At 42.6% G+C, this 25457-nt stretch overlaps 1 protein-coding gene across 3 annotated transcripts in view; it reads right to left on the bottom strand.

Moving 5' to 3' along the window:
- Acvr1 (activin A receptor type 1) overlaps positions 1 to 25457 on the bottom strand; it is a 142367-nt gene that overhangs the window by 14192 nt on the left and 102718 nt on the right. For 2 of the 3 annotated variants that reach the window (XM_045147985.1, XM_045147986.1), the window contains exons 4-9: positions 22698 to 22961; positions 20901 to 21112; positions 17535 to 17634; positions 12998 to 13144; positions 7086 to 7361; positions 554 to 751 (exon numbers count right to left, since the gene is read on the bottom strand). In XM_045147985.1, the coding sequence (XP_045003920.1) occupies positions 554 to 751; positions 7086 to 7361; positions 12998 to 13144; positions 17535 to 17634; positions 20901 to 21112; positions 22698 to 22961 (1197 nt within the window). The remainder of the gene's footprint in view (positions 1 to 553; positions 752 to 7085; positions 7362 to 12997; positions 13145 to 17534; positions 17635 to 20900; positions 21113 to 22697; positions 22962 to 25457) is intronic. The other variant, XM_045147987.1, reaches the window with a different exon arrangement.

Here is a 25457-nt window from a genome sequence, read left to right as displayed (position 1 = left end):
ATTCAGAAGGTACTATATGTCTTATAAAAGAATGTCTTCAAAGTGTGAGAACATATACTTTTCCCAGTACTCCAGTCAGAAGCAGCAACAATACCCACAGCAGTAGAACCTGCTCTTAGGCTTACCTGAACATTCTCCTTAAGCTTGTTCAGCCTAGCTTGTGAGAAGAAAGAGGGAAGGACAGCGAGAAGGAAACCCAATAGGAAGACAAAGAAGAAAGAAATATTAACTGGCTTTAATTGTGATGGTTCACAATGGTGAACCCAGTGCTTGGGAAGCAGATAGGTGGATCTCTTTTGAGTTCAAAGCCAGCCTGGTCTGCATAGGAAGCTCTAGGTACCCAGAGGCATTGAGTTAGACCTGCCAACAAAAACAAGGAAAGGTGGACCAATCCAAAACTATTTTTTTCACTGTCATTTTCTCTCTTGTATTTCAAACACAATGCCATTACACCTCCATAAGTCAAATCCACGTGTGACTGAAGAGACAATATGGGCTTCCAAAACTTACCAGAAGAATAAGGGACAAGGACCAGACTTTGTAGGACACTTACCATTGCTCACCATCCGCCTGGCCACTTCCCACAAAACAAGGCCAAAGGCCCAAATATCCACCCTCTTGTAGGAATCAAAGCAATCCACTTGGATGGTTTCATCTAGAACTTCTGGGGCCATATAGCGCTTGGTCCCCACCCGGGGGTTGTTTCCCACATCAAGCTGGTTGGTGCTCTGGGAATGCATGACTGCCAGGCCTAAAAGGAAGAACACAGCACTGTAATTAGCTCACTTCCTTTCTCATAGAGGGCGGCTGAAGGATTTTGAATCCGCCCCAACCGAACGCGCCCTCTGGTGGTATGTCTGGTCACTGTTGTTACAGAATAATGCCTGGATTACTTGGGACTTTTGGGGTGACAGCAGGAAAAAGTACTAATGAAAGGGTCACTATGGGCTACTAGGTTAATTAATACATGAACTTCTAGGAGACTAAAAGGTTTGGGCAAGCAGCAGACCAATGCCCTAAGGTGATACAAGGCCAGGGTTAGGAAGCCACATGTTAAATGTGAGCCTCTGAGTGTTAACACCAACAACAATAAAACTAAGTTCTCAACTTCCACCACTGCTTCCACTAGTCTCCAAAACCAATTCTTAACAGCCTAAGGCCAAAATGTGAGGCAGTTTATCATCCCATAAAAGACAGGCTGCTTGGCTGCTCTGTGCCTAAGAGAAGTTTGCTTGGGATCAAACAGGCTGACCAAACCCACAGGCCTCCTCTAGTGTCATGGCAACAGGCCGCTGCACTGGACCTCAAGTCACAGTGCAGGTCTCTTGTTAAATGGTATAAAAACCCACACTATGACTCATTTCTGAATGCCTCAAGTCAATAATTTTAGTCCCGGCATTCTTCACCAGCCAGTGGGGATAGATCAACCCATGCAGTTTATTTCAGGAGAATTACTGATTGATGCAGTATATGGCCAAGTGAAAATGATTCCTGCAACACTCAATAGAATAAAAAGTGCCAAACTGTACTCAGCTGCCCCTGAAAACTCTGCATATCAAGATCCTCTAGAAATCCCTCAAGGCGTCTCTAGTGAATGCTTCTCCTCCAGTCCATGGTTTTGAATGTGTGTGAGGATGACTCCACAGAACACCGGGGAGATAGGACATGTTATCTATCTCTCCCTCCATAATTAGCGAAGATATTGGCAACTGCCTTCAATTAAAACAAGTTGGTTCTTCTTTCCTCTGCTTTGATCAACCACTCTAAGTTTCTATGTTCAGCTTGGCCATTCCCCAAATTAGGTATGTCCCTTCACCAGTCCTAGAACCAGAGTCAGAATATCATAATGACTCCTGTTATTATAATCCTATCAATTTCCATCAAAGTATCCTGGTGGTTATATGTGGTATTGTTTACAGTGTTACCATTACACAAATAAATAATCAATGTTAAAATTTTTTAAAAATCATAATGTTTAATAGGTGCAGTAGTTTAATTAGAACATGTCATACCAACTGTGATGCTTTTTAAAATATGTTGCAAGTTCAGGCTGGTTTCATGAAAAGAATATGACCAAAGCAATCATGTATGTCTTTAAAATTAGGATGTAAAAGGCATTACAAAGGCTTCCTGATTGTTCTTTTGGCTCATTCATCATGTTAAGAAGCCACTAAGTAGCCCTGTGGTGAGGTCCATGTGGCAAGGAATGGAAGCTATCTGCCAAGAGCCTTGTGGGTGTGCCATCCTGATGGGCTGTCCAGCCCTAGTCAAGACTTCAGTGGCTGCAGCCCTGACAACAGTTTGACTTAAGGTCCCATGAGACCCTCCGCCTGAATCACACAGGTCCCTCCAAGATTCCTTATCCTTAAAGGAATGTGTAATAATAAATTTGTATTGTGTTAAAATACTTAGCATTACTGGGCATTTGGAAGGCAAAGGCAGGAGTTTCACTGTAAGTTCATGCCAGCCTGATCTATATAATGAGTTCCAGACTGGCCTGGGCTAAATAGTGAGACCCTGGCTCAAAAAAACATTTTTATTTATTTATTTATTTGAGAGCAACAGACACAGAGAGAAAGAGAGAGAGAGAGAATGGGCGCGCCAGGGCTTCCAGCCTCTGCAAACGAACTCCAGACACGTGCGCCCCCTTGTGCATCTGGCTAACGTGGGACCTGGGGAACCGAGCCTCGAACCGGGGTCCTTAGGCTTCACAGGCAAGCGCTTAACCGCTAAGCCATCTCTCCAGCCCCATTTTTTTTTTTTTTTTTAAGTACAGACAGGTGAAACAACTCTTGCTACACAAGCACAAAGGCTTTGAGAAGGCCTGGATTTGATGTTCAATCCCCTGCACACACATAAAAAGCTGAACATGGGCACACATGCCTGTACCCCTGATCCTGCAGGGATCAGAGATTAGAAAAATCAATGGGGCTCAAAGGTCAGCCAGTCTGACCCAAAACAAAGACTCCATTTCAAGAACACAATGAGGAAAAGCAATAGGGGAGGACATTCCCCTTTAGTTTCCATGTGCATGCATGAAACATGTCCATGCACCTGCACACGCACGCACACTCACACATGCACACACACACCACATACTACCTACACTACACACACAAATATGCAATTTTTTTAAACCCAAAAGATGCTATGTTTTACAGAAAACTCATTACCTACTAGTAATCATGACATTAAAATGAAAACATTCAAATGCAATGTGTGAGCCTTGCCTGGATTATCTGGAAAAGCTGAAGAGTAGCTGTCAAGTGTGACAGCTACAACTCAGGGGCTGAGAGCGGAGGACTGATCACAAGTTCCAGGCCAGACTGGGTTACAAAGTGAAGACCCTGTCTCAAAAAATAAAAATTAACATGGATATTGAAGGATATTAAAAATTATCAGACAGTTTTAGGTTGAGGAAATACATTTTGAGGTATTTGTAAGATATACATTTTGAATTATTTAGGAGTGAAGTGTTGTACTATCAGCAACATAATTCTAAATATTAGCAAATATATCCATACAACCATACATAAAGCAAATGTGGTAAATTTTTCACCATTTTGAATCTAGGTGTGGGGTTTAAAATGGTTATCATATTTTTTTCAAACCTTTTATATGTTTAAATTTTTTTTAATTAAAAGAAAATTTGGAGTTGGGTATGGTGGCACATTCCTATAATCTCAGCATTGCATTGGGGAGAAAGAGACAGAGGCAGAAGCAGGAGGATTAGTGAGTTCGAGGCCAGGCTGGGCCTACAGAGTAAATTCCAGGTCAACCTGAGCTACAATGAGACCCTTCCTCAGAAAAGAAAGAAAGAAAGAGAGAGAGAGAGGGAGGGAGGGAGGGAGGGAGGGAGGGAGGGAGGGAGGGAGGGAGGGAGGGAAGGGGGAAGGAAGGAGGAGGGAAGGGAGGAGGGAAGGGAGGGAGAGGGGAAAGAAGGGAGGGGGTAAGGGAAGGAGGAGGGGAGAATGGAGGGAGGAAAGACAGACAGACAGAAAAATTAGAGGCTGGGGAGATAGCTGGCTAATTTAAAAAAATGTTTGATTGGGGGCTGGAGAGATGGCTTAGTGGTTAAGTGCTTGCCTGTGAAGCCTAAGGACCCCAATTTGAGGTTAGATTCTCCAGGACCCACGTTAACCAGATGCACAAGTCTGGAGTTCATTTGCAGTGGCTGGAAGCCCTGGCATGCCAATTCTCTTTCCCTCTCTCTCTCTCCCTCTCAAATAAATAAATAAAAACGAACAAAAAGTTGTTTTAAAAAAGAAATGTTTGCTTGGGCTGGAGAGATGGCTTAGCAGTTAAGGCGTTTGCCTGCAAAGCCTAAGGATCCTGGTTCAATTCTCCAGAACCCACATAAGCCAGATGCACAAGGGGGCACATGTGTCTTGAGTTCGTTTGCAGTGGCTGGAGGCCCTGGCGTGCCCATTCTCTCTCTCTCTAATAAATAAATAAAACATATTTTTAAAAATTTTTAAAATGTTTGTTTGCAAAGCCTGCTGGGCCAGATTCAAGTCTCAGTACCCACAAAAAGCAAAATATACAAAGTGGCACATGGATCTGGAATGTGTTTGCAGTGGCAGGAGGCCCTGGTATGCCCATACTCTCTTTCTCTTCCCTCCTTTCCTCCATTTCTCTCTCTCATATCAACAAATAAAAATACTTTAAAAATAAAAATATAAACCGGGTGTGGTGGTACACACCTTTAATCCCAGCACTCAGAAGGCAGAGGTAGGAGGATCGCCATAAATTCGAGGCCGCTCTGAGAATACAGAGTGAATTCCAGGTCAGCCTGGGCTACAGTGAAGCTCTACTTTGAAAAAATATATATATAAAGACAATCAAATGGGAAGCAGTATTAATAAAATTTGGAAGTATTAATAATAAAACACTATTTCTAATCTAACATGTGGTCTTTAATTTCTGGTGTGACATGAAAACATATGATGGCCTTATAGAGCTATTCTCTACATAGCATTATCAATACCCTGCCATCATTACTTGTTAACAAAGATTTTATAACAACCAATATGGTTAGCTGGAAGGCTTCAGACAAAAAGAAATATGGCTAAAGAATTAATTAGCTGGATTTAACTGCAAAAGTCCCTCACTCCTTCCTCACCAAGTCTCATAAACCAAAACCAAAAGCTGCCTTAATTCTTCCATCCTCCAAGATCACTGGACTAAAACAACTATTATTTGAATCCTCACTTGTGACACATTTCTTTTTTTTTAATTTTTTTTTGTTTTTTTAAAATTTATTTATTTGAGAGTGACAGAGAAAGAGGCAGAGAGAGAGAGAGAGAGAGAGAGAGAGAATGGGTGCACCAGGGCTTCCAGCCACTGCAGACGAATTCCAGATGCGTGCACCCCCTTGTGCATCTGGCTAATGTGGGTCCTGGGGAATCGAGCCTTGAACCGGGGTCCTTAGGCTTCACAGGCAAGCGCTTAACCGCTAAAGCCATCTCTCCAGCCCTTGTGAGACATTTCTAATAGCTCCTGCATTGAATCAAAATCCTAAGAGGTAGTCTGTTTAGTACTTGAGACAGACATGAACACATTATATGAAGATTCTCAAAAAATGTAGAAGTCTGATGCATGGTATTAAACACGGGAGTGCCCCTGTGGCTAAGGCACCCTTTGCCCTTGAGTTCAGTGGAAGGAGTGCCAGCATTTGGGCCCAGTAAACACACAGGTAAATAAAGGTGTAAAATCACCAGATAAATAATAGGGACAGTCAGAATTCAAAGCAAAATGGCCCTGGCTCTAAGAGCCATAACATAAGCCATGAAAGTTTCCTCCACTACAACTAAACTGCCTGCAAAAGCACTTCGGGACCACACTCGTCTCAGGAAACACTGTCTCAACATGAAAGCAAAGATTTGAGAGGGATTCAAAAGGAGTAAATTGTCCTAGCATGTCAAATCCCCTGTGCTGAAAAGCAAACAAAAATAAACTAAACTTATTTTTCATATGATTAAAGCTAATTTTGGCTAAACCCTTATTAGAATAAGGAACCTCAGTAGTCCCTCTATACATGAATAAACAACATTATAATTCAGTTCTTATCAGCACACTTATTGACTCCATATTCTAGATTCTACAGTGAATATCATTTCATATAAAATGTCACCATACATGAAAATAGTCATGTTTATAGTGCAATTAAACCTACACCAGCAGTGCCATAATATCTTTAGAGTGAGAGACTCCAGCAAGACAAAAGGTGAATCCAAGCTGATTAGTTTGCTTTGGTTACAGAAGAATGCTTCCAGATACTTTGAAAAGAAAAATTCATTCATTTCATTCTGCACCTACTTTCATGTAAAAGTCACATGAATCAGAACACACCAGTATTGATTGCATCTCAAGAATGGGGAAAATTGGAAATGACTTAAAGAATCTATGGTGACTTTGAAGATATGGGAAAGCCTAAACATTAAGATTTGGAGCTTACAGCTTTTGTCACGATTTGTGTGTTCCATGGCATGAAAGTTTTACCTGATAAGAAAGAAGAATGGTATACTAACACCCATGTTGACGTTGTCAGAGTACCTGACACAGTTGCAAACTGTGAAGTCCTTTCAAACTTCTCTAAATATTTGAAACATTTTGGCATAACATGTTACGGGGAAAAAGAGGTACAACTTGGCTAAGATGGAGTACAGCATTAGTAAAAGTGGCAATTACCATATTTTTAAGAAACTGGGAAGAAAGATCGGTGGGTCAGTGTGTGCCCACACACACGAGAACATGAGCTTGGGTCCCCAGTACTCACATTACCAAGTTAATAACAAAAGGCATGGAGATGCAAATCTGCAATCCCAGCACCAAGGAGGCAGACACAGTTAATCCGGGGCTCACTGGCTAACTGGTCTAGCTGAATCAGTGAGCCCCAAGTTCAGCAAGAGACCCTGCTCAGAGGATAAGGTGAAGAGTGGCTAAGAAGACACTGTCGGATGACCTGTGGCCTCCACAGGCACACACACATATGTGCATGCACCTGTACCCAAATGTGCACCCATGCCCACACAAACATGCATGGGTACTATACACACATAAACATGCAATTTTCTTTAATTTACCCAAATCTGCTATGCAACACTGTCCATTCTTCTTTACCAGGATGTTTTTGCTCTTTAAATCTCGATGGGCAATGGCTGGCTTCCCTTGGGTCCCAAATATTTCTATGTGCAAATGTGCGAGTCCACTAGCTATAGACAGCACTATTCGAAGGCAGCTGACTGTATCCAGAGTCGTGAGCTGAAGGTAGTCATACAAGGAGCCCATTTCATGGTAATGTGTAATTAACCACAACTGAGTACTGGAGTGTCTGGACGTCATATCTGAAGCAATGAAACCTAGAGAGAAGAACACATTAAGAACACATGAAAATCCACACCATAACCTGTAGTGTCCAGAGTCACACAGAAGCCCAGAAATGGAATTATCATAGTTCAGAGAAGGCAAGCTACTGCCAGGCCTGCTGTACTCTGAAGTGTGCTAATAAACTTGCCTTTAAATAAATAAATAAATACATATCACTGGGAGCATATATGATGATAGATTCCCAGAAGTGGCATCTCAACTGGTCTTAACAAATGTGGATAGAGAGAAGCTACCTCCTAGACATTGTAAGGAAACTTTTGAGCACATTAAAGGAACCCTTAGTTGTTATTAACATTCCCCAAAATAAAGATCCCAGATCATAAAAGCACTCAACAGAAACCTAATTGCTAATACATATCTGTGTAGCCTCTAATGACTTCTTCCCTCAGGGAATGATAATATGTAATATGCAAATTTTTATTCTCACCTTCCCTAAGGCCCTTAGGTCTTAAAGAAAGATTCTGTTTGCCCCATTCATTATGTTCAACCATCAGGAAAAATGACTTTGAAACAAGCAGGAGCTTTTCCAACTCTGTCAGGTTTATAGGACTGTATTTCCCTCACAATGCTGGAGCATTGCCATTGGATATTTGTGGTTGGGAATGAAAGCACTCTATTGTTGAGAGGCTGAATAGGTGTCCAGAGGTTGGGAGTCTAGCACAGACACACAGGTTTCTAACACAGGGAGAAAGTGACTTGGCCAAATGCCTCTTGGTTCAGTCAGAGACATCCTCACTGGCTTCCCAAGAAGCAAAATAAAGCAAGTCTTAAGTGGAGATCAACACCCTGTGAACTTTCAGGGCCAATGCTCTCAGGAACCAGCTGCTCTGAGCAGCTGCTGAGAGTGGAGATGTGAGACCACTAAGGCTGGGTCTCAAGGCTAAACTCACACTGGCTTCACCATCCCTGAGCTGGATGGTTCCGACCAAGTCATGTAAAATCCAAACCCTGGTTTCTTCATTTACAAGATGAGGATAATGGCATTTATCCAAAAGGGTAATTATGAAAGTAAGTGATATTGCATGCACAATGCTTAATACAATACCTAATATATATATAGTAATTATTTAAAAATAGCTCTTTATGATTTTCTTTTAAAATAGCCCATGGCTCAATGAAAATCATAAAAGCTTTATAAGTTAACAATGTTCAGAGCAAGTTTGCATCACTCTTAATTAATCACAAGAAATTCTGACTGGTTAAACAGTCAGTAGGACTCTTTTCAGAGCACAAGACAATTCCAGAATTAAATAATAGTGAGAGTTATACAACAATGCAAATGCATTTAATGTCACTGAACTGTCTGCTTAAAATGTATAAAATGATAACTGTTATGTACATTTTACTATAATTTTTTAAGAGTATGAAATGAGGACTGGGAAGATGACCCAAAAGTTAAAGGTACTTGTTTACAAAACCTGCCAGCCTGGATTAAATTTCCCAGCACCCACGTAAAGCCAGATGCAAAGTGGCACATGCATTGGTAATCCCAATGCATCTAAGACAAGAGGAGGTAGAACAAGGAGAATCCAAAGGTCACAGGTCTGATGCTCCTTTCAGTCTAGTCTGGCAGATCATTTGCATTTACAGTGCCAAGAGACCTTCTCAAAGAAGGTGGAGCAAAGACACCTCAGTGAATATGAAACTGAACTTGGAGTAGCTTCCTATATTCATCAAATGCCTCAGTTTCACTGATGGAGAAATAATGCTCAGACTCAACAGTGAGCCTCCTAGAGTTCCCAAATTAGAAAGCAGTTTCCCAATATCATATGGCTCAGTGCTGCTTGGGCCACTTACATGCTGACTCCCATACTAGAGTAGAAGTCAGGCTTAAGATTGAAGGCAGCCCATTTGAAAGATACTATTATCCAGGTTTAATTCAGGGAATAAACAATGAGGGCCCAGACTTCTCTGTGGGAGTGTGTGGAAGGAATGCTGACAGGATAAGTAGAATTTAACTGTATGTTCTGGGAGCTAGAATTAACAAACTCCTAGGTGGGAGGGGCCATGATCTGATAAAAACAACACAAGTATATAAAAGCTGGGCACAGTGTAGCATGTGCCTGTAGTCCCAATGATTTGGAGGCTGGGGCCTGAGAGGTGCTTAAGCCCAAGAGTTTGGAGCCAATATGGGTAACACAGCCAAAACCTGTCTCAAGAAACAAGTAAAGTAAAAAATAAGGAGGAGGGAGGGGAGAAACCTATTCAAAACACAGTATGCTCTTTTAATAGAAAGCAAAATGATCACAGAAAATAGAGCATGTCCAGAAAACTTTTAAAGCAAGGGGGCTGGAGAAATGGCTTAGCGGTTAAGCACTTGCCTGTGAAGCCTAAGGACCCCAGTTCAAGCCTCAACTCCCCAGGACCCACGTTAGCCAGAAGCACAAGGGGGCGCACATGTCTGGAGTTCGTATGCAGTGGCTGGAGGCCCTGGTGTGCCCATTCTCTCTGTGTCTCTCTCTCTGCCTCTTTCTCACTCTGTCTGTTGCTCTCAAATAAATAAATAAACAAAGAAAAAAAAAAGCTTTCTTATAAAAAAAAAAAACTGTTAAAGCAAGGGAAAATGTGTAATTGTTTAACTGAAAAAAAAAAATGTCCATTTCTATGAGCTTTCTCAACTGTAGGAACCCTAACCTCCATACAGCTTTGTGATGTGGATAGAAGGCTCTCATGAATTCAGAATTTCTACATGCTGCTGGTAAGAAGAAACAGGCAGTACTTGACACTATGTGGTCACACCACGGGAATCTAACTTCTCATACATATGAATTCACTACTGCAAAGTTACCTTCCAAATGTCCCTTGAAATCAAATCCAATTTAGTAAATATTTTCCTGGGTATTAGCATGGGGTGGGTTATGGTGTGAATGCAAGCACAGTGGAAGTGAGTTGTGTCCTTGGTGTAAAATACATGGAATCACAAGTCATGCAATTCCCGTGCCTGGATAAGAGACAATCTGCAAAGCACAGCGAGATCTGGAGCACTCTGTGCACTGGGCGGGTGACCAGAAGTATGAGAGAGGATGTGTAGATGCACCTTTCCTTCAACAGGACTCACGCCTCACAAGCTTCCTAAGAGTGTGTGAGTCGTCCATGAAGAGAAGCTCCATGTTTACACACTCTATGGCTTCCAACACAACGAGGCGTGCACCTCAGCCTGGCCCGTGGTAGAGGGCAGGCTGGGCATTTGAGGGGAATTCTGATGAACGTTCAGCCCCTGCTCTGAGTCCACAATCTGAGAAGCAACTCTTCCGCTATGTGGCCATCTGGCACACAGCAGTGAACTGTGGTTAAGTGACTGGCTAGGGTGGCTAAGGGGATGGCTCAGGGGATAAAGCATCCACTACCTGAGTACCTGAGTTCAATCCTCTCCAGACCCCAAGGAAGAAGTGAGAAGATGTGAGAAAGCAATCCTGTGTAATCCCAGCATGCAGTTGATGAAATGGAAGGGGGAGACAGGAAAATTTCCCCGAAACTCACAGCAAATATAGCAAACAACAATAGAGCTAGGTCCACAGAGAGAAACCCTGCCTCAAATGCAGTGAAGGGCAAGGGCTGACTCCTAAAAATTGACCCCTGACCACCATCGGTGTGCAGTGGTATGTGTGCACACTCATTACGAACACACATTACACTGACTAGCATGGCTCCCGGCTCCCTATTTCTCTTCACTGAGCAGAACACCCTCATCAGTTACAACTGGGATAAAGAGAGCACCTTCCCTGTTCTGGCATGGTGAAGAGAGCCCACGCAGGAAGCCCGCAGAGCCCAGTGCAGAGTAAACAGGCCACCATCATTCTTGGTGGTGGTGTTATGGCTGTCATTACTGCTTTACACATGGACCCAAAATGCCACACAGGCAGTGAAAGATACGTTTCATTAGACTACCATGTGAAGGCGTGCAGATAATACCACTGGGAGGAACCAGCAGGGACTGAGATGTTTTAGTGGAGGGCGGAATGGTCAGAGAGTGGAAAGAGGACCGGGGATGAGCAAGAACAATCCAGAGGTGCAGAGATGGCTTAGTAGGTAAAGCACAGGATGGGTAGCCATGAAGACCTGAGTTCAGATCACAGGAATCTATGTAAAGCCAGACACAGCAGTGAGTCTGTAATTCCAGCCCTCCTCCAGCAAGATGGGAGGTGAGGTCAGGAGAACCCCAGAAGCTTGTGGGCCTGCTGTTTATAGCAGTGAATAAGAGATGCTGGCTCAAACAAGGTGGATGGCAAGGACTGACCCTTGGGGCTATCCTGTAGCCTCTGCATGTATGCCATTGTATGTGTGCACCCTCATTCATATACACGATCATATGTACACACACAAACATTAAAACAAAAGAATATCCCTAGTGTTAATAAATACAAGCTCACCCGAACATGTGAGGCAGTCACTCCCACTGAATAGCAAATACTGTTGTAGCCATGTGTGAATGTGTTTGTAGCTGAAGCTTAAGGAACTCCTTAGAATTCAAAAATAGCAAGTGAGGAATGTCAGGTCTGGAAGTCATCAATGCTGCAGGGCTCTCTCTGCTCCCCAAAGGGAAAGAATTGTGTGTGGAGTGAAGGGTCAGAAACAGGAAGCTGACAGCAACCTCCTCAGAGAGAAGCATTTGCAGATGACGGGACCTGAAAAGCAGGGGTAGGGAGGGATCAGCAGCTGACTCTGAAGACATTCTGAGAGGCAGCATCACCACCATGCTGCAGAGCTGTGGGCCACCGCCTTACTATTCCTTACTAGCAACGCGACTCAGATTTGAATGCTGAATTGACAGGAGTCAGGTAGAAGTGAATTATACAATGGTCTTATGATTGGCTAGACCTAATCCAGCAGCCAAACAGCGGCCAACACTACCCTATCCAGTCAGTTCTACACAAGCTTTACCTCTACTGCCGCACTCTAGGCAGCATTCATCATACATCCATTAGCATAAATCCATTTAGAGAGACTTCCAAATATACAAGTCAATAGGACTGGGGAATATGTTCACCCTCTCTCCTGTCATCACAGGATTTCAGTGGGCACTTTACAGATTTCTGAAGTGTTGCTAAGCTATAGAGATAAGATGATGAAAATTCATCTATAGCTTGTGAGCCACAGAAGTATGAGAGGAATTTCCAAGTTAAAATGGATGCTGAGTCCCTCTGTAAATCTGGGTCTTTAAAAAATGACGCCTCGTGTAAGGGAATGTGCATCTAATTATGATGTCCCTGGGAGCTGTGAATCTCCAGGAAAGAATCCAAAGACCTTTCTTAGTTTGATTCACGTATTAAGTATTCAGGAAAGGTGGGGTAAGTAGAACAGCCCATGATGCCTTGAAGTGAACAATATGGGGCAAGTGTTTGTTGCTGAAATACCCATCTGCAGATGTAGAATAAGAATGAGCAATAGCAGATTTCGTTTTTACCTCGCAGAGACTCTCAGAACTTATTTGAAGATTCAAACAAGAAATAGGTGCTAAAATAAAATGAAATAGCATATAAATGTTGAGGGTCCTGATGTCACTTCCTAGAAGAGAACTTAAAATTCAGGTCTGGCAAAGCAACAAGGGGCAAGGGCGGGCAATGACGGCTGAAAAGCCAGTGCATGAGAGACTTGTCCTAGTACTTACCTAAAATATTCTCGTGCCTCAGCATGACGGTGTTGTACAGTTCTGTCTCCCTGAACCATGACTTTTCATCGCGGGAGGAGAAGATCTTTACAGCGACATTTTCCCCTTGCCAGCTGCCTCTCCACACCTCTCCATACCTGCCTTTCCCTGTGGACAGTGAGACAGAGATGACACAAGGACACAGCCAGCCTGAAGCACCATAAGCCTAGTGCCTGAAACTCTCCATCACAGCCCTCCTTTGCCGGGGAAAGGCAGTTCGGGGATATGACCACTTCTGTCTATAAAGACATCCAAATCTGCCCCTCCCCGACCATCCTACCGTGATAAGAGGGTGCCTTCTGAACTGAATTGCTGAGTTCATATTCAAATTTCAGAAAGGTATGCACACATACGATTTTTTAAGAGGCATGAGTTAATAAAATTTAGAAAATGGTACAGATGATTAGATTTAAAGTGGTGCTGAAACCACAGCGGAAGGAAAGAGGAAGGGGGAGATAGCTAAGCAACTGAATGGTTTCTGATTCATAGGAGAACCACAGGCAAATCTGCAAGCACATATGCATTTCTTTTCACCGAGACTGTCTGAGATATGTGTTCTGAGGCTCAAAAGCATAAACAAAACTATCAGAATGCAGTGCTGTGTAGGAGATCATCAAATGTGCTGTCCCTAAAGGAATTTTTGGAGGAAGGTCTATTTCCAGAGGGGATCTGCAGTCTTGAACAGATATTCCCAGAACAGTTCTGCTTGCTGACACTGGTCATGAGTGTTTGTGTATTACATACTCCCTGTGACACATGTGGACTCTGCTGAAAAGGCTGCTGGGAGAGCATATTTTGAGACTTGTGATCTGACCCATCTGACCAAATCCCTCCCCACCCCCGCCCCCGCCTTCTTGCCGCGACCACATACTTTTCAGCTCTTCCTTAATTATAGGTAGGGGTGTTTGGGGAAGTTAGACTGAGGAGGTAATTATCCCAAGGCTATGGGTATCAACACGGGGTATACCCTGCCTGGACAGCGATGCAGTGGGAGATAAACTGCAGGGAAGAGGGGCTTCTGCCCAGGCATGTGGTGGCTGCAGGGATCACAAGGCTGTAATAAGCAGCTGCAGTCCCACCTGCATACGAGGAGAATACAGATGTGTGCAGGAAAACAAAGCCTCTGAGAAACCAAGCACAGAAAGAAAGCAGTTGCAAACCGCTGGCTCAGGCTGGGGGTATGGCCTGATGGTCAAGCACTTGCCTCGCATGTGTTGAGGCCCTGGGTTCCATGTACAGCACTGGGAGTGGTCTTGGTAATGTGGAAGGTTCCCTGATAATAACCAATGACCCTATTCATAGCAATGACTATTTTCAAAATATCTAAGTATGGCCAGTTAGTGCTCTTCGTGAGACTGACAAAGTCAGAGGAACTGCTCTGCATTTGCAACCCAGGATGAGGATTAGCACTAAGATGTTACAATGTCCATGACTGCTAAAATGATATGCTAATCTGCTGCTGCCAGTGAGTATCTCTGATCTCCCTCTGCCTTCAGTGTTCCACTGGGAAGGAAAGAAAACCATCCCTGAGTTGTCTCAAATCCCTTTTCCTTTGAACAAAAGAAAACAGAAGGGATGTGACATGACGGAACAAGAAAATTAAAACAGAAACCTATTACAATAGTTTTCGAATGTTTTTAGGTTGTCACATGCTTTTGAACAAATACAACTTCATGTAGAAACCCCTAAAACAGGAAGAGGTGCCCAGAAGCCATGGTAAGGAAGCCCCATAAAGGGTGTGCCCAAGGCACCTGACATTTAGAGGCCACAGGGCATAGATCTGAGTCAACTCAGGTATTTGAACGAAAATGCTCATCTACATTTTTATTCAAAACTGTACCATGCAAACACTACCAACTTCTTTTCCTCCTTAAAAAATTGTGGGGCTGGAGAAATGGCTTAGTACCTAAGCACTTGCCTGTGAAGCCTAAGGACCCCAGTTCAAGGCTCAGTTCCCCAGGACCCACATAAGCCAGATGCACAAGGGGGCGTATGCATCTGGAGTTCATCTGCAGTGGTTGGAAGGCCTAGTGCACCCATTCTCATTCTCTCTCTCTCTCTCTCTCTCTCTCACTCACTCTCTTTCTCCCCCTTTCTCTCTCTGTCTGTCATTCTCAAATAAATAAATAGAAATAAACAAAAAAAATTAATTGTGTGTACGTACACCATGCAGGCCCCGAGTGCACACCACAGAAGTCAGAGGAAAATGTCAAGCATCCTCCTCTATCACTCTGATGTTCTTTATTTCTCCGAGACAATGTCTCTCACCAAAGTCAGTTATACTGGCTGACCAGGGAGTTCCAGCAACCCTCCAGCCGGCTCTCCCGGCCCCTCACCAGTGCTGGGGTCACAGGACTGAACGCCAGCCTTCGTGCCTGCGCAGCAGCGCTCGCCCTCACTGAGCCAGCTCCGCAGCTCTGAGGCGCTGTCTTCCTCAAAGTCTTGGCGGCCGACCACCAAAGTGCAGTCCATCAACTTTACACTAGTTCAGAAATGTTGAAGAATATCTACCAAATTAAAAATTGCACACATGCTTACAGGTGCAATTGGACTCTGGAGCTAATCTTGAGGGCCAACCTAGATGAACAGCACCGTCCTGTGAGTGAGCAGAGTGAATGGCGAGTGACTGAGCAGAGGGGAGAAGGCGAGCAAGATAGGTGTACCCCTTCACTGCCTTCCCACCATTACCCAGGCATTCCCGTTCATTGCCAAACAGGGTGCTAGTTAGTGCAAGAAAACAATTCTGACTGTAGGTAGTAAGCACATCTGGGATTTTTCTATCTTTCTCTAGTTTCAGCCCCATGTGGAATTTTGCACAGTGGGAAAACAGTGGTGGTAGATTTAGACCTAGAAAAAAGGTCACAGGAGCTCCTGAAGGTCACCTGACTGCTTCCCATCCCATTTCCTACTTCTCAGAGTGTCAGTGTCCCCCTTTCAGAGCACGAAGTGATGGAGGCAGCTTATAACGACCAGCAGCCTCCCCAAAACAAAAGGTGAGGGGCAGGAGCTGTAACATCCTCCTCCCAAACAAGGCCTGAGCACTGGGAAGACAGCGATGGAGACAGTGCCACACCAGTGCTGCTACTGCGGCCATCCCTGCTTGTCACCTCAACAAGAAACTAATGAAAACTTGTTGTGCTACCTGGAAGTATTAACTCTCTACAAGAACTCTGGCTGACCATGGTGGTCCATGCCTAGACTCCCAAAAGTCAGCTTTTGTTACATACTGAGTTCTAGACCAGCCTAGGCTATATGAGACTCTGTGCCCTCCCCACAAAAAAGAAGAAAGGCACTTTTCACCATTGTCCTGTAGTATATATAAAGTCATAAAAATTCACGTTTGACTCAGAGACCCCCAAATTAACAGGAATTCATTCTGCTCAAGAGAGGAAGAATGTGTGCAAGATCTTATTCAACATAACAGTCAATTACTATGCAGTCTTTTAAAATACTTCTGATGTGCACAAATACAGGGGAAGGTGTGTGGGCTTAACTGGAGAAAAGAGCATGAATTATACACATACCATTAAGACATCAACTTAAAAATTGTTTCCAATATGGAGAAAATGATAAAATGTATAGTTTTTAATAAGGGAGTAGTTATAAAAGCACCGTACATAAAAATTCCTTTCAGGTTTTTCAAGGATATATAGCATTTTGTTTTTAGTTGACACATAGTAATTAGACATACTATAATTTCTTTTTAAAGGAAGGAGAATCTTGACTAGATCATTCAGTAGTAGAGCATGAGACTCTTAAAGGGAAGGGAGGTTGGAGAGATGGTACAGTGGCTACAGGTACTATAGGTTTTGCAAGCCTGCAGACAAGAGTTCAGATCACTAGCACCCATGTAAAGCCAGAAGCAAAGTGGTGCACATAACTATAGTCCCAACACACCTGTAACCATGGGAAGCCAATTAGTCTGACCTTCCCAGCAACAACCTGTCTCAGACAAGGCAAAAGGAGAGGACTAATTCCCTAAGGGTGTCTGACCTACACACACACACACAAACACACACATACACACTTTCTTTCTCTCTCTCTCTCTCTCTCTCTCTCTCTCTCTCTCTCTCTCTCTCTGTCTCTCTTTCTATAATAATAACTTAAGTGTGGGGATAGCAGGAAGGAGCACTGTGGTAAATGACATCACTATCTAAAATCTTACTTACCTGGTCATTCAAGCCCTATAATAAGGAACAGCTGTATCTGTTTATTTTAATATTTCCCATCACCCACTTCTCTATCCTAGATAGCACAGTACAGACCCCTTTAACAAACTTCAATGTGTTTGGGAGTTCAAGCAGGAGTCACAGAGAACCCATGACTATCTCAGATCCCCTCAAGTTTAGTAAGCTATTCCACAGGGCTGAATGGCGCCTCCTGAGTTTAATAAGGAGGCAACAGGCAACAAGAAGCAGACTGTCCGTGTTCTATTCTCCTTCCATAACTACAACTAACTTGGTCTGTTACTCAGAAAGAAAGCGGAAGAAAGAATTACCGACACACTCCAACAGTGTAATCTGGCGAGCCACTGTTCTTTGTACCAGGAAAGGAAGGCCAGAGCCACTCCCCGATGTACACGAATGATCCAATAAATCCTGTATTTTTAGACAAAGAAGAGAAAGAAGTCACTGAGCAATGGCTCCTGGTCTGGAGTATTATATGTATGCTATGATAACACACATGAAGAACACCAACCCTGGACACATGGTCTGTTCACATGCCTTGAAGGCTGGTTATATTTCTTGGGAAAATTAGAGGGATAACCCAATGGGTTTTCCTAAGGGATAATCAGTCCTTTCTTACTTAAACCCCCAGAGTTTTAGAATAAAATACACGAGGAAAGAAGATGAGCCAAGCTGATTGGCACATGAGAACGTTTAAGAGGCAGAGCTACACACAAGGGCACAGTAGAAAGAACAAGAGGAGGGGGCTTCAACTGGAAGAGCTGCATGCCATTTACCACATTCCGCTCTGCTCAGCGCACGTCTAACAAATGATCCACTTTAGTTGACACCGAAACTAAGGAAGCCCAATTAGGAACAAATAAGTTAGAAACAGAAACAACCAGCTGTGATTTTGGAATGGGGAGACTCCAATAACCATGTGGACCATTAAACTGGTATACTCAGGCAAGGATGGAATCTGTGTATGGAGGTTAATTTCCAGGTGATAGAGGAATAAAAAAAATCACTCAATTAACATCTAACTTGTCATTTCTTAATGTGAATCATTAACAAATTAGAAAACAAAAATAAGACAAAGTTTTAATGTTTTGTTAAAAATATAAAGTCAGAGCCCCAAACTGACTTCTACAAATGAACATGTCAGCCAAGAAAAAGATTTCCAGCTAGATCATTCATAAAGTTTTCCTCTTATTCTCAACAGGCCAAAAAGCAGAAGTCCTTTGGAATCAGGCCTGGATTATCTGTGCTAAGCAATACTGGGCCCATGGTGATGGTGGGAGAGCTTCAGTTGAACTAACACTCGCTACAGCACTTCCTTTCCTAACTTGTAAGCTGGCCTACTAAAGTGATACATAGATTTCTCTGAATTTCATCTTCTTTCACTTCCGTTGAGCACCACTGCAAAATACTGTTGATCGGCAAAATTACCCAAAGCTGAAAATTCAACGGAAGAAATTCAGAACCCTTAAAAACCATAAAAAGGATAATCAACGAGAAATGAATGCAGATGAAGTAGGGTTCACATCTCCCTCATGAGTCTCTTTTACTTCTCTCTTCCTTTCTGTCCCCTCAGTTGTTTTATGAGAAAAACGATTCTGTAAATTAAACTGTTGCTTTTTTTTCAGAATGTACAGTTTTGACTGTCAGCTCAGTTTGTAAATTTAAGGAAAAAAGAAATCAAAGACTAATAAATGTCAATCTTAACTCCTGGGTTCTCAGCTGTAGGCCAGCAATATAATTAATACTTTCTGCTAAACTACTAAAATGAATAATTGTTTTCTTTCTTTTCAAGATTGGGTCTCACTCTAACCCAGGCTTACCTGGAAGTCACTCTGTAGTCTCAGGGTGGCCTAAACTCATGGTGATCCTCCTACCTCTGCCTCCCAAGTGCTGGGATTAAAAGTGTGCACCACCACGCCTGGTGAATATATTGTTTAAATAAGCAAGTATATAGGCCTATAAGGACAACTTGTTTTAAAAACTGTATTCCTCCATATGTTACCATATCATGATATACTATCACCTGACATGTGGGGCTTATAAGTCTTCTGGCATATGCTTTCTTTCCTATTTCAGCATCCTAAAAGCTATTTGAATGGTAACTTACACTTGATATTCTGATTATTACTCTGGGTAATTAGTGATGTTACATCTCTGAGGGAGAAATTCTATTTTAGAACCCCACTTTGCTGAAGCTTTGTCAGGATCCATCATCATGTCTTCCTGCTACAAACTCAACAAGCTCATTTGAGTTTCCTTACAGCTTGGAAAAAACTTGAGCAAATTTCTAAAGAACAAAGCCTATTTCTCATTTCTGAAGCAGCATGTCCTTCAGCCCTCTTCCCACAGCTCTCCTGTGCCATGATTAACGTGGGTAACTAAAAGAACAATCAAAATTCTAGGTCACATGCTCCTTTCATGGAAAAATGCATCACATTGGTGGCACAGTGAAGGAGCCAGAAAGATGGTCCCAGCCCGTGTCAGCCACCATCCAATGTTCTGTCAACTGGCTAAAGGCGGAACCAAGTGTATGTGAACAGCACCGGTGGCAAGTGGTCATTTTCTCTAGCACAGAAAGGGGTGTAAGGTAAGTCTATTACCGAACTGTTGGTTACTTACAGGATTGACATTTAGTAAAGGAAGCCTAACGCACAGTGATTCTGGATGATGCAGCATTAGCTAACACTGAGTCACATCAGAAAGTGCGCCTGCCCCACCTCACACCCACAGCTCTGTGTCTTCTCCGGCGGGTCCGTACTGGATCCATGGAGAATGTTATTGCCGTTTTCTTTGTCATTTTATAGTAAACCTACTACTTATGGCAAGTGACCTACTTCCCCTGAAGTTTAAGGTTTCTTTCACTAAAACTCAACAAAAGTTCTTAAAAGTAACTAAAAGAAGACATTACTTTTAATGTGATGCCCTAGCTTTAAAATGTAGATGAGTAATTTTTAAATGTGTAAATGCAATGTTTTCTATGTTGAGGAAGTAAATTGTGGCTAGTCTATATAAATACATGGTATAAATGTAACATAAGATTTTGAAACTTAGCCCAAAAATGTAAAATATCTCAGTAATTTCTGATTCTATGTTTAAATGATTAAAATTATGAGCGTTTTGCTGTTTTTTCTCTTTAGTTTAGTTTTTTTTTTTTTTTTTTTTTTTTGCCAAGGTGGCAACTTGGGCGTCTTCAAGTTCTTGGAGGGCACTGGCTCAGTCTACTGACTGTACTCCACCAGGGGGCAGCACGGGAGCATAAAAAGTTTAACGACTTCTTTTTTGGATATCAATTTTTTTTAAAGTCTTAAATTATAGGGTGTTGAAATAATCTAGAGGGGAAATTGATTTTTTTCATTATTAAGCAAAAGTTGCTTCATTTAAAAACACTTATTGCTAAAAATAGAGTAACTGAATACCACCATTCCAAGTCTTCCAAAATTACAGGCAGGAAAGTAACTAGTAGGAATCTTCTAAAATAAGTTCCTCAACCCCCTTACTTCAAGGTCTGTATGAAATGGATGATGTGATGTACAGATGACTTCCTGGTGCTTAGTCTGGACAAAGTGACCAATGGTACACATGTGAACTGTCCATGTACTGTAGCTTTCCATGCTCCAAACAAGAAAGTGTCCCCACTCTTTGCTGTTCTTAGGAAGCCCTGGGGGTCCCAAACTCACCGCTAAAGTGCTGTCTCCAACATTGGTGGTAATGAGCCCTTCAATGGTACCATACTCCACATCTCGGGGGTTGAGGCGCTCTTGGTTGCGCCTTTTGAACTTTCTGAGAGCGACTCCCAGGAGGCAAGCTAGAAGGCATACTGCGAACACCACAGAGAGAATGATAAGGCCAACCTCCAGCTGGAAGTTCTGCGATCCAGGGAAGGATTTCCCTGGAGAACGGGAAGAAAAAGGCACGTGGTTGTCAAAACCACAGTGTGCTTGTTCTTCTGTATAAGCAATATCCTAAGTAACTCCTGATCCCAACCATGATTTCCCAATCAGAGTCTAAAAGCTCAAAAGCCTAAGGATCCAGAAGCGATTCCCCAGGACCCATGTAAGCCAGATGTACAAGGTGGCACATGTGCCTAGAGTTTGCTTACAGTGGCTAGAGGTACTGGAATGCCCATTCCCCCTCTCTCTCCTCTCTCTCGCTCAATAAACAAATAAAATATTTTGAAAACTTAGTTGGACAATGAGAACCTGTAATTAGAGTATCTAAGGGATAATCACCTGTGAATTTCAGACCCCTTCAGGACATTATGTCACAAAGTCCTGTTCTTTCTGACATTTCTTTCACCTATTTCAATATCCCCTGCCTCTTAGCAATCCAGTTTCTAAGCATCCTTTACATTGAATTTCTTTAACTTCCTAAGTCCAAATAACTTGGTACCCATAACACTCCAGAGAGCATGTCATTTACATAATAAAGTGTAAAAACTATTAGATACAACAGATGAGAAACTCCATAAATACAGTAAGTCAGTATCCTGTTAAGGCTTAGGGTGTAGCAGGGTGTTCTGTATAGGAACTTCATGCTACTGACAATTTTTGCAGAAGTACAGACATTCCTTCATGTTCATATTCTCAGATAGTAAATATTTAACTCAAGAAGCACAAGAGATGTACTCCATTAATTTAAATATTTAAATATTTATTCTCTCTTTCAAACTGTTTATTGAAGCCTATTTGCTTATTTCTATCAGTCTTGAGGTGATCACAATAATGTTAAAATATGTGACCTCCTGTTGGCTTGATGCTCAGCCTCCTCCCTGCACTAACTGCCCAGCAGGGGATGTTCCTGCTGGCCTCTCCTATTGCACTTGTGTTTTTAATTATGCCATGAGTACAAAATTAAATAATTATATCTACTAAAAGTACTATATATTAAGAGAATAAATTTGGTTTGGAATGAGTCTCTGTTAATCTTTGTAAGACCTTCAAATGGCAATTTAGGGCCCATTTCATGGGGGAACAGTTTCAGAGGCAGGCACAATAAGTACATGAGTGAGAATAACTACAGAGTTCATTAAAACAAACTGGCTTCCAGTTTCCATGATATAAGGCCAGGAATTAGAGCAAGAACATGGCAAGCATGTCTGTCTTTCTTCTGGAAGAGACCTACCTCAGAACAAAGGAAAGGCATTTCAATCCAGCACTGGGGTGGTGTTCTGCCTCCCTCCCAACTCACGTGACTACAGAACAGATATTATGAAAGACCCAGAGACCCTTCAGAAGACTGGTCTCTCTCGCCTAGGTAGATGTCACTTATTCACTGTTCCTGCAAATATGCACCCTTCTTTTAGATTCCAAACTCCACGTCTGTCTCCTTCTTACCCAAAGCAACCTTCCACAGCCCATCAGCACTGGTTCAGAGTAGGAGGAAAACCTTGTGGCTGCACAGGTCCTTAACCCACACACACTTAGGACAACACTAATAAAACATCTTGATCTAGAAACAAAAGAGGCCATGGGAACCTTTAGTGGGCAGCTGGGCCGTGATGTTCCTGTTACACCAGTCCCCTTGGCAGCACTCCACGGCTTGGCCCGGTGATGGTGGGGTTTTACAAGTCATCTTCCCCTGTTCGTAAACCTGGAAGCAGCCCTTTTGGTAGACGTGGAAGCCATCATTGATGCTCAGTGAGGAAAAGCACTGCTGGCCTTCACAATGGTCCTCATTCCCACAGGATAGGCCTTCACACACACACATGTAAAGTTTAGTGTTGACCTTGGGCTTCTCATCTGCAAAAGAGAGATAAGAAATAAAAACAATTCACTTGTGTGAGTTTTGCCCTCACTGAACAAAGAACACATGTCTCTAGGGCCACTCCAAACACACTTCCAGAGCCATCACCACCGGCCACAATGTCTACATTCTTGGCATTGTCATTTGACAAAGTAATAATCATATTCTAGACTCTGAGTGCAGTTGCCTAAATTGTATGCCCTCTTTAAGATCATGCTGGGCCAGACATTGGTCATGGCCTAACACAGAGCTTCTCCCATTTTGGCTTTTATGTACTTTTCATTTGAAAGGTTCTCCTATCCCAATTATTGCACCCAAATAAAATGTTTTATTAGAATATAAGTATTGCCTTTATTTTATACCAATATAGCTCCTATATAAATGGCAACTACTAACACCAGTTTCTGCCAGCTCTGGCCAGTGAGTAAGCAAGCTAAGCTTTGGAAGATGACTGCTTCCAATATACATGTATAGTAAGAGTTTTTAAGTTTGCAGTCTATAGCTACAAATCCATGTATCAATTACCAGCTTTACCTGGAAAATAGACACCTATGCCTAGATGAACTTCCCAGTAATAATGATACACTATAGCTGTTACAGTGATTAAAATGGAAGTTAAAGTGCTTAAGACTTTGTGGTAGTTTAAATAAATAACGCCCAATAGATTCAGGAGTTTGTTAAAACTTCTCGAATTTCCAGCCACCTGGCTGGAGGAGGAGTCACTGGTTAGATCTTAGGATCCAGCCCTAAGGTGTGGTGATGGATTTGAAATTCCAATGTAAAGATATACAAAGTGTTAAGTTCAGCCTAAAATTCCTAAGTGTGTTTGTGTGTGGTATGGCCTTTTAGGTTTTTGGCTTGTGGCTTTTCTCACTCTGCTTGGTCCTGTGAGAGAGGGCCAACTTCTTCCGCCATTGTGGAACTTCTCCTGGATCTGTAAGCTTCAATAAATATCCCTTCCTCCATAAGTGTGCCTGGTTTAGAAGTTCATCTCAGTGACCGACGCTGTCTACGACAGACTTCATCTGGTAGGGGGTGGGGGGAACTGGCATCAAAAACTCAAGATGAGTACACAAGGAGATAAGAAGAAATGAAACTGTCTTGAAATAATAAGGCAGGAGGTAGGCCCAAATAAACAACCCACAGTTCCCAGTGATACCAAGATGCAATGGGAAGAGAGAGAGAAATAGATTAAGAAAGTAGACTGCCACACATCTGAATTGTCTCCACCTGAAAACATTTTATCCCCCCATCCCCCCCCAACCCGTTCCGTCCCTTGCTGGGATGATCAGCTGAGACTCGCTGGTTTCAACAGTTTGCCGCAGTAGGGAAGGAAAGTGATGTGAGAACTCACAGTCTAGTCCTAGTGGCTACTGACTGATTAGTTAGCCAAGGCCACTGTCACCACCGCACCATTTACCTGAGGCAGTCCAGCCTTCAAGGCTCCCTCTCAAGGCCAGTTGACTGAAAGGAAGCCCTCTAATCCCTGAACCCCACAATAGCAGGTCCATGAAAAGACTGCCAGTTTCTTAAAATAACAGGTCGGGTAGCTGTGCTTTCAAGAGAAGACCTCAAGGTGAGGTCTTTAAAAATGTCAAGTTCATTTACACAGATTTGTGTGGGTGTGTGAACAGATGTGAGTTATCTCAAAAACAGAAAAGTCTTCTTAATCTCTCTTCTTCCCTCTTCAAAGAAGTGGAACTATTCACTGCCCGCTGTCATGTGGGTGCCTCATCCCACAGGGTAAGTACATGCACACACACAGCCTTCTATTTATAATTGACTTGCTAGCTCTTCTGAAAACCACAAGGGGCTCATCCAAAAGCAAAGACATGCCTGAAAGCAGAAAATCCAAAAGAGCCACTGCCAGTGTTATATATGTCACCAGTCTCACCCCTGAGAATTAAGAGCCCTTAGACATGTTTAATGAGCACAAACGGCAAACAGCATCGACGTAGTCTTTCTATTCCCTGCCTAGAGAAATTCAAGAGCTATCCCAGCACCAGTCTATTTCTATGAGGGTAAGAAACATATATATCTGCTGACATAATCCATCATAAAGTTTACACTTGCCAAAAGAGTTGAAAGATAGTATTTCCAAGGAGTCTAGACATGCTCGCCACTCTTGCATGGCACAAAGCTGGGCTAAGGGCTGCCAACTATGCCGCCCAACAGGTGATGGTTCTTTGGAAGGAGATGGATGAATGGAGAAAGGGAGGATGAGTTAATGATGCCATATCGATTGGTTTGTAATCTGCAGCACAGAATTAAATGACTGTATTTTTAAGACTATGAAATAAGTCAACTGATAGACATTTGAAACACAAACATGTACTTAAGCTATAAATTTTTATCATATATATCCAAGGATATGTACCTACATATTCCTAACACATAGACATGTACTCACAGCTGACACTGGGTTAAGGATAAGGCATCACTGTTGGGATGGAGAGGTAAAATGAAAATAAAGTAGGGAGGTGGATATTTAT

The sequence above is a fragment of the Jaculus jaculus genome, chromosome 4 (assembly GCF_020740685.1).
Source record: "Jaculus jaculus isolate mJacJac1 chromosome 4, mJacJac1.mat.Y.cur, whole genome shotgun sequence".
In the NCBI taxonomy this organism is placed as follows: domain Eukaryota; kingdom Metazoa; phylum Chordata; class Mammalia; order Rodentia; family Dipodidae; genus Jaculus; species Jaculus jaculus.
Note: the sequence above shows the minus strand (reverse complement) of the source record. Positions and strands in the feature narration are given on the sequence as shown.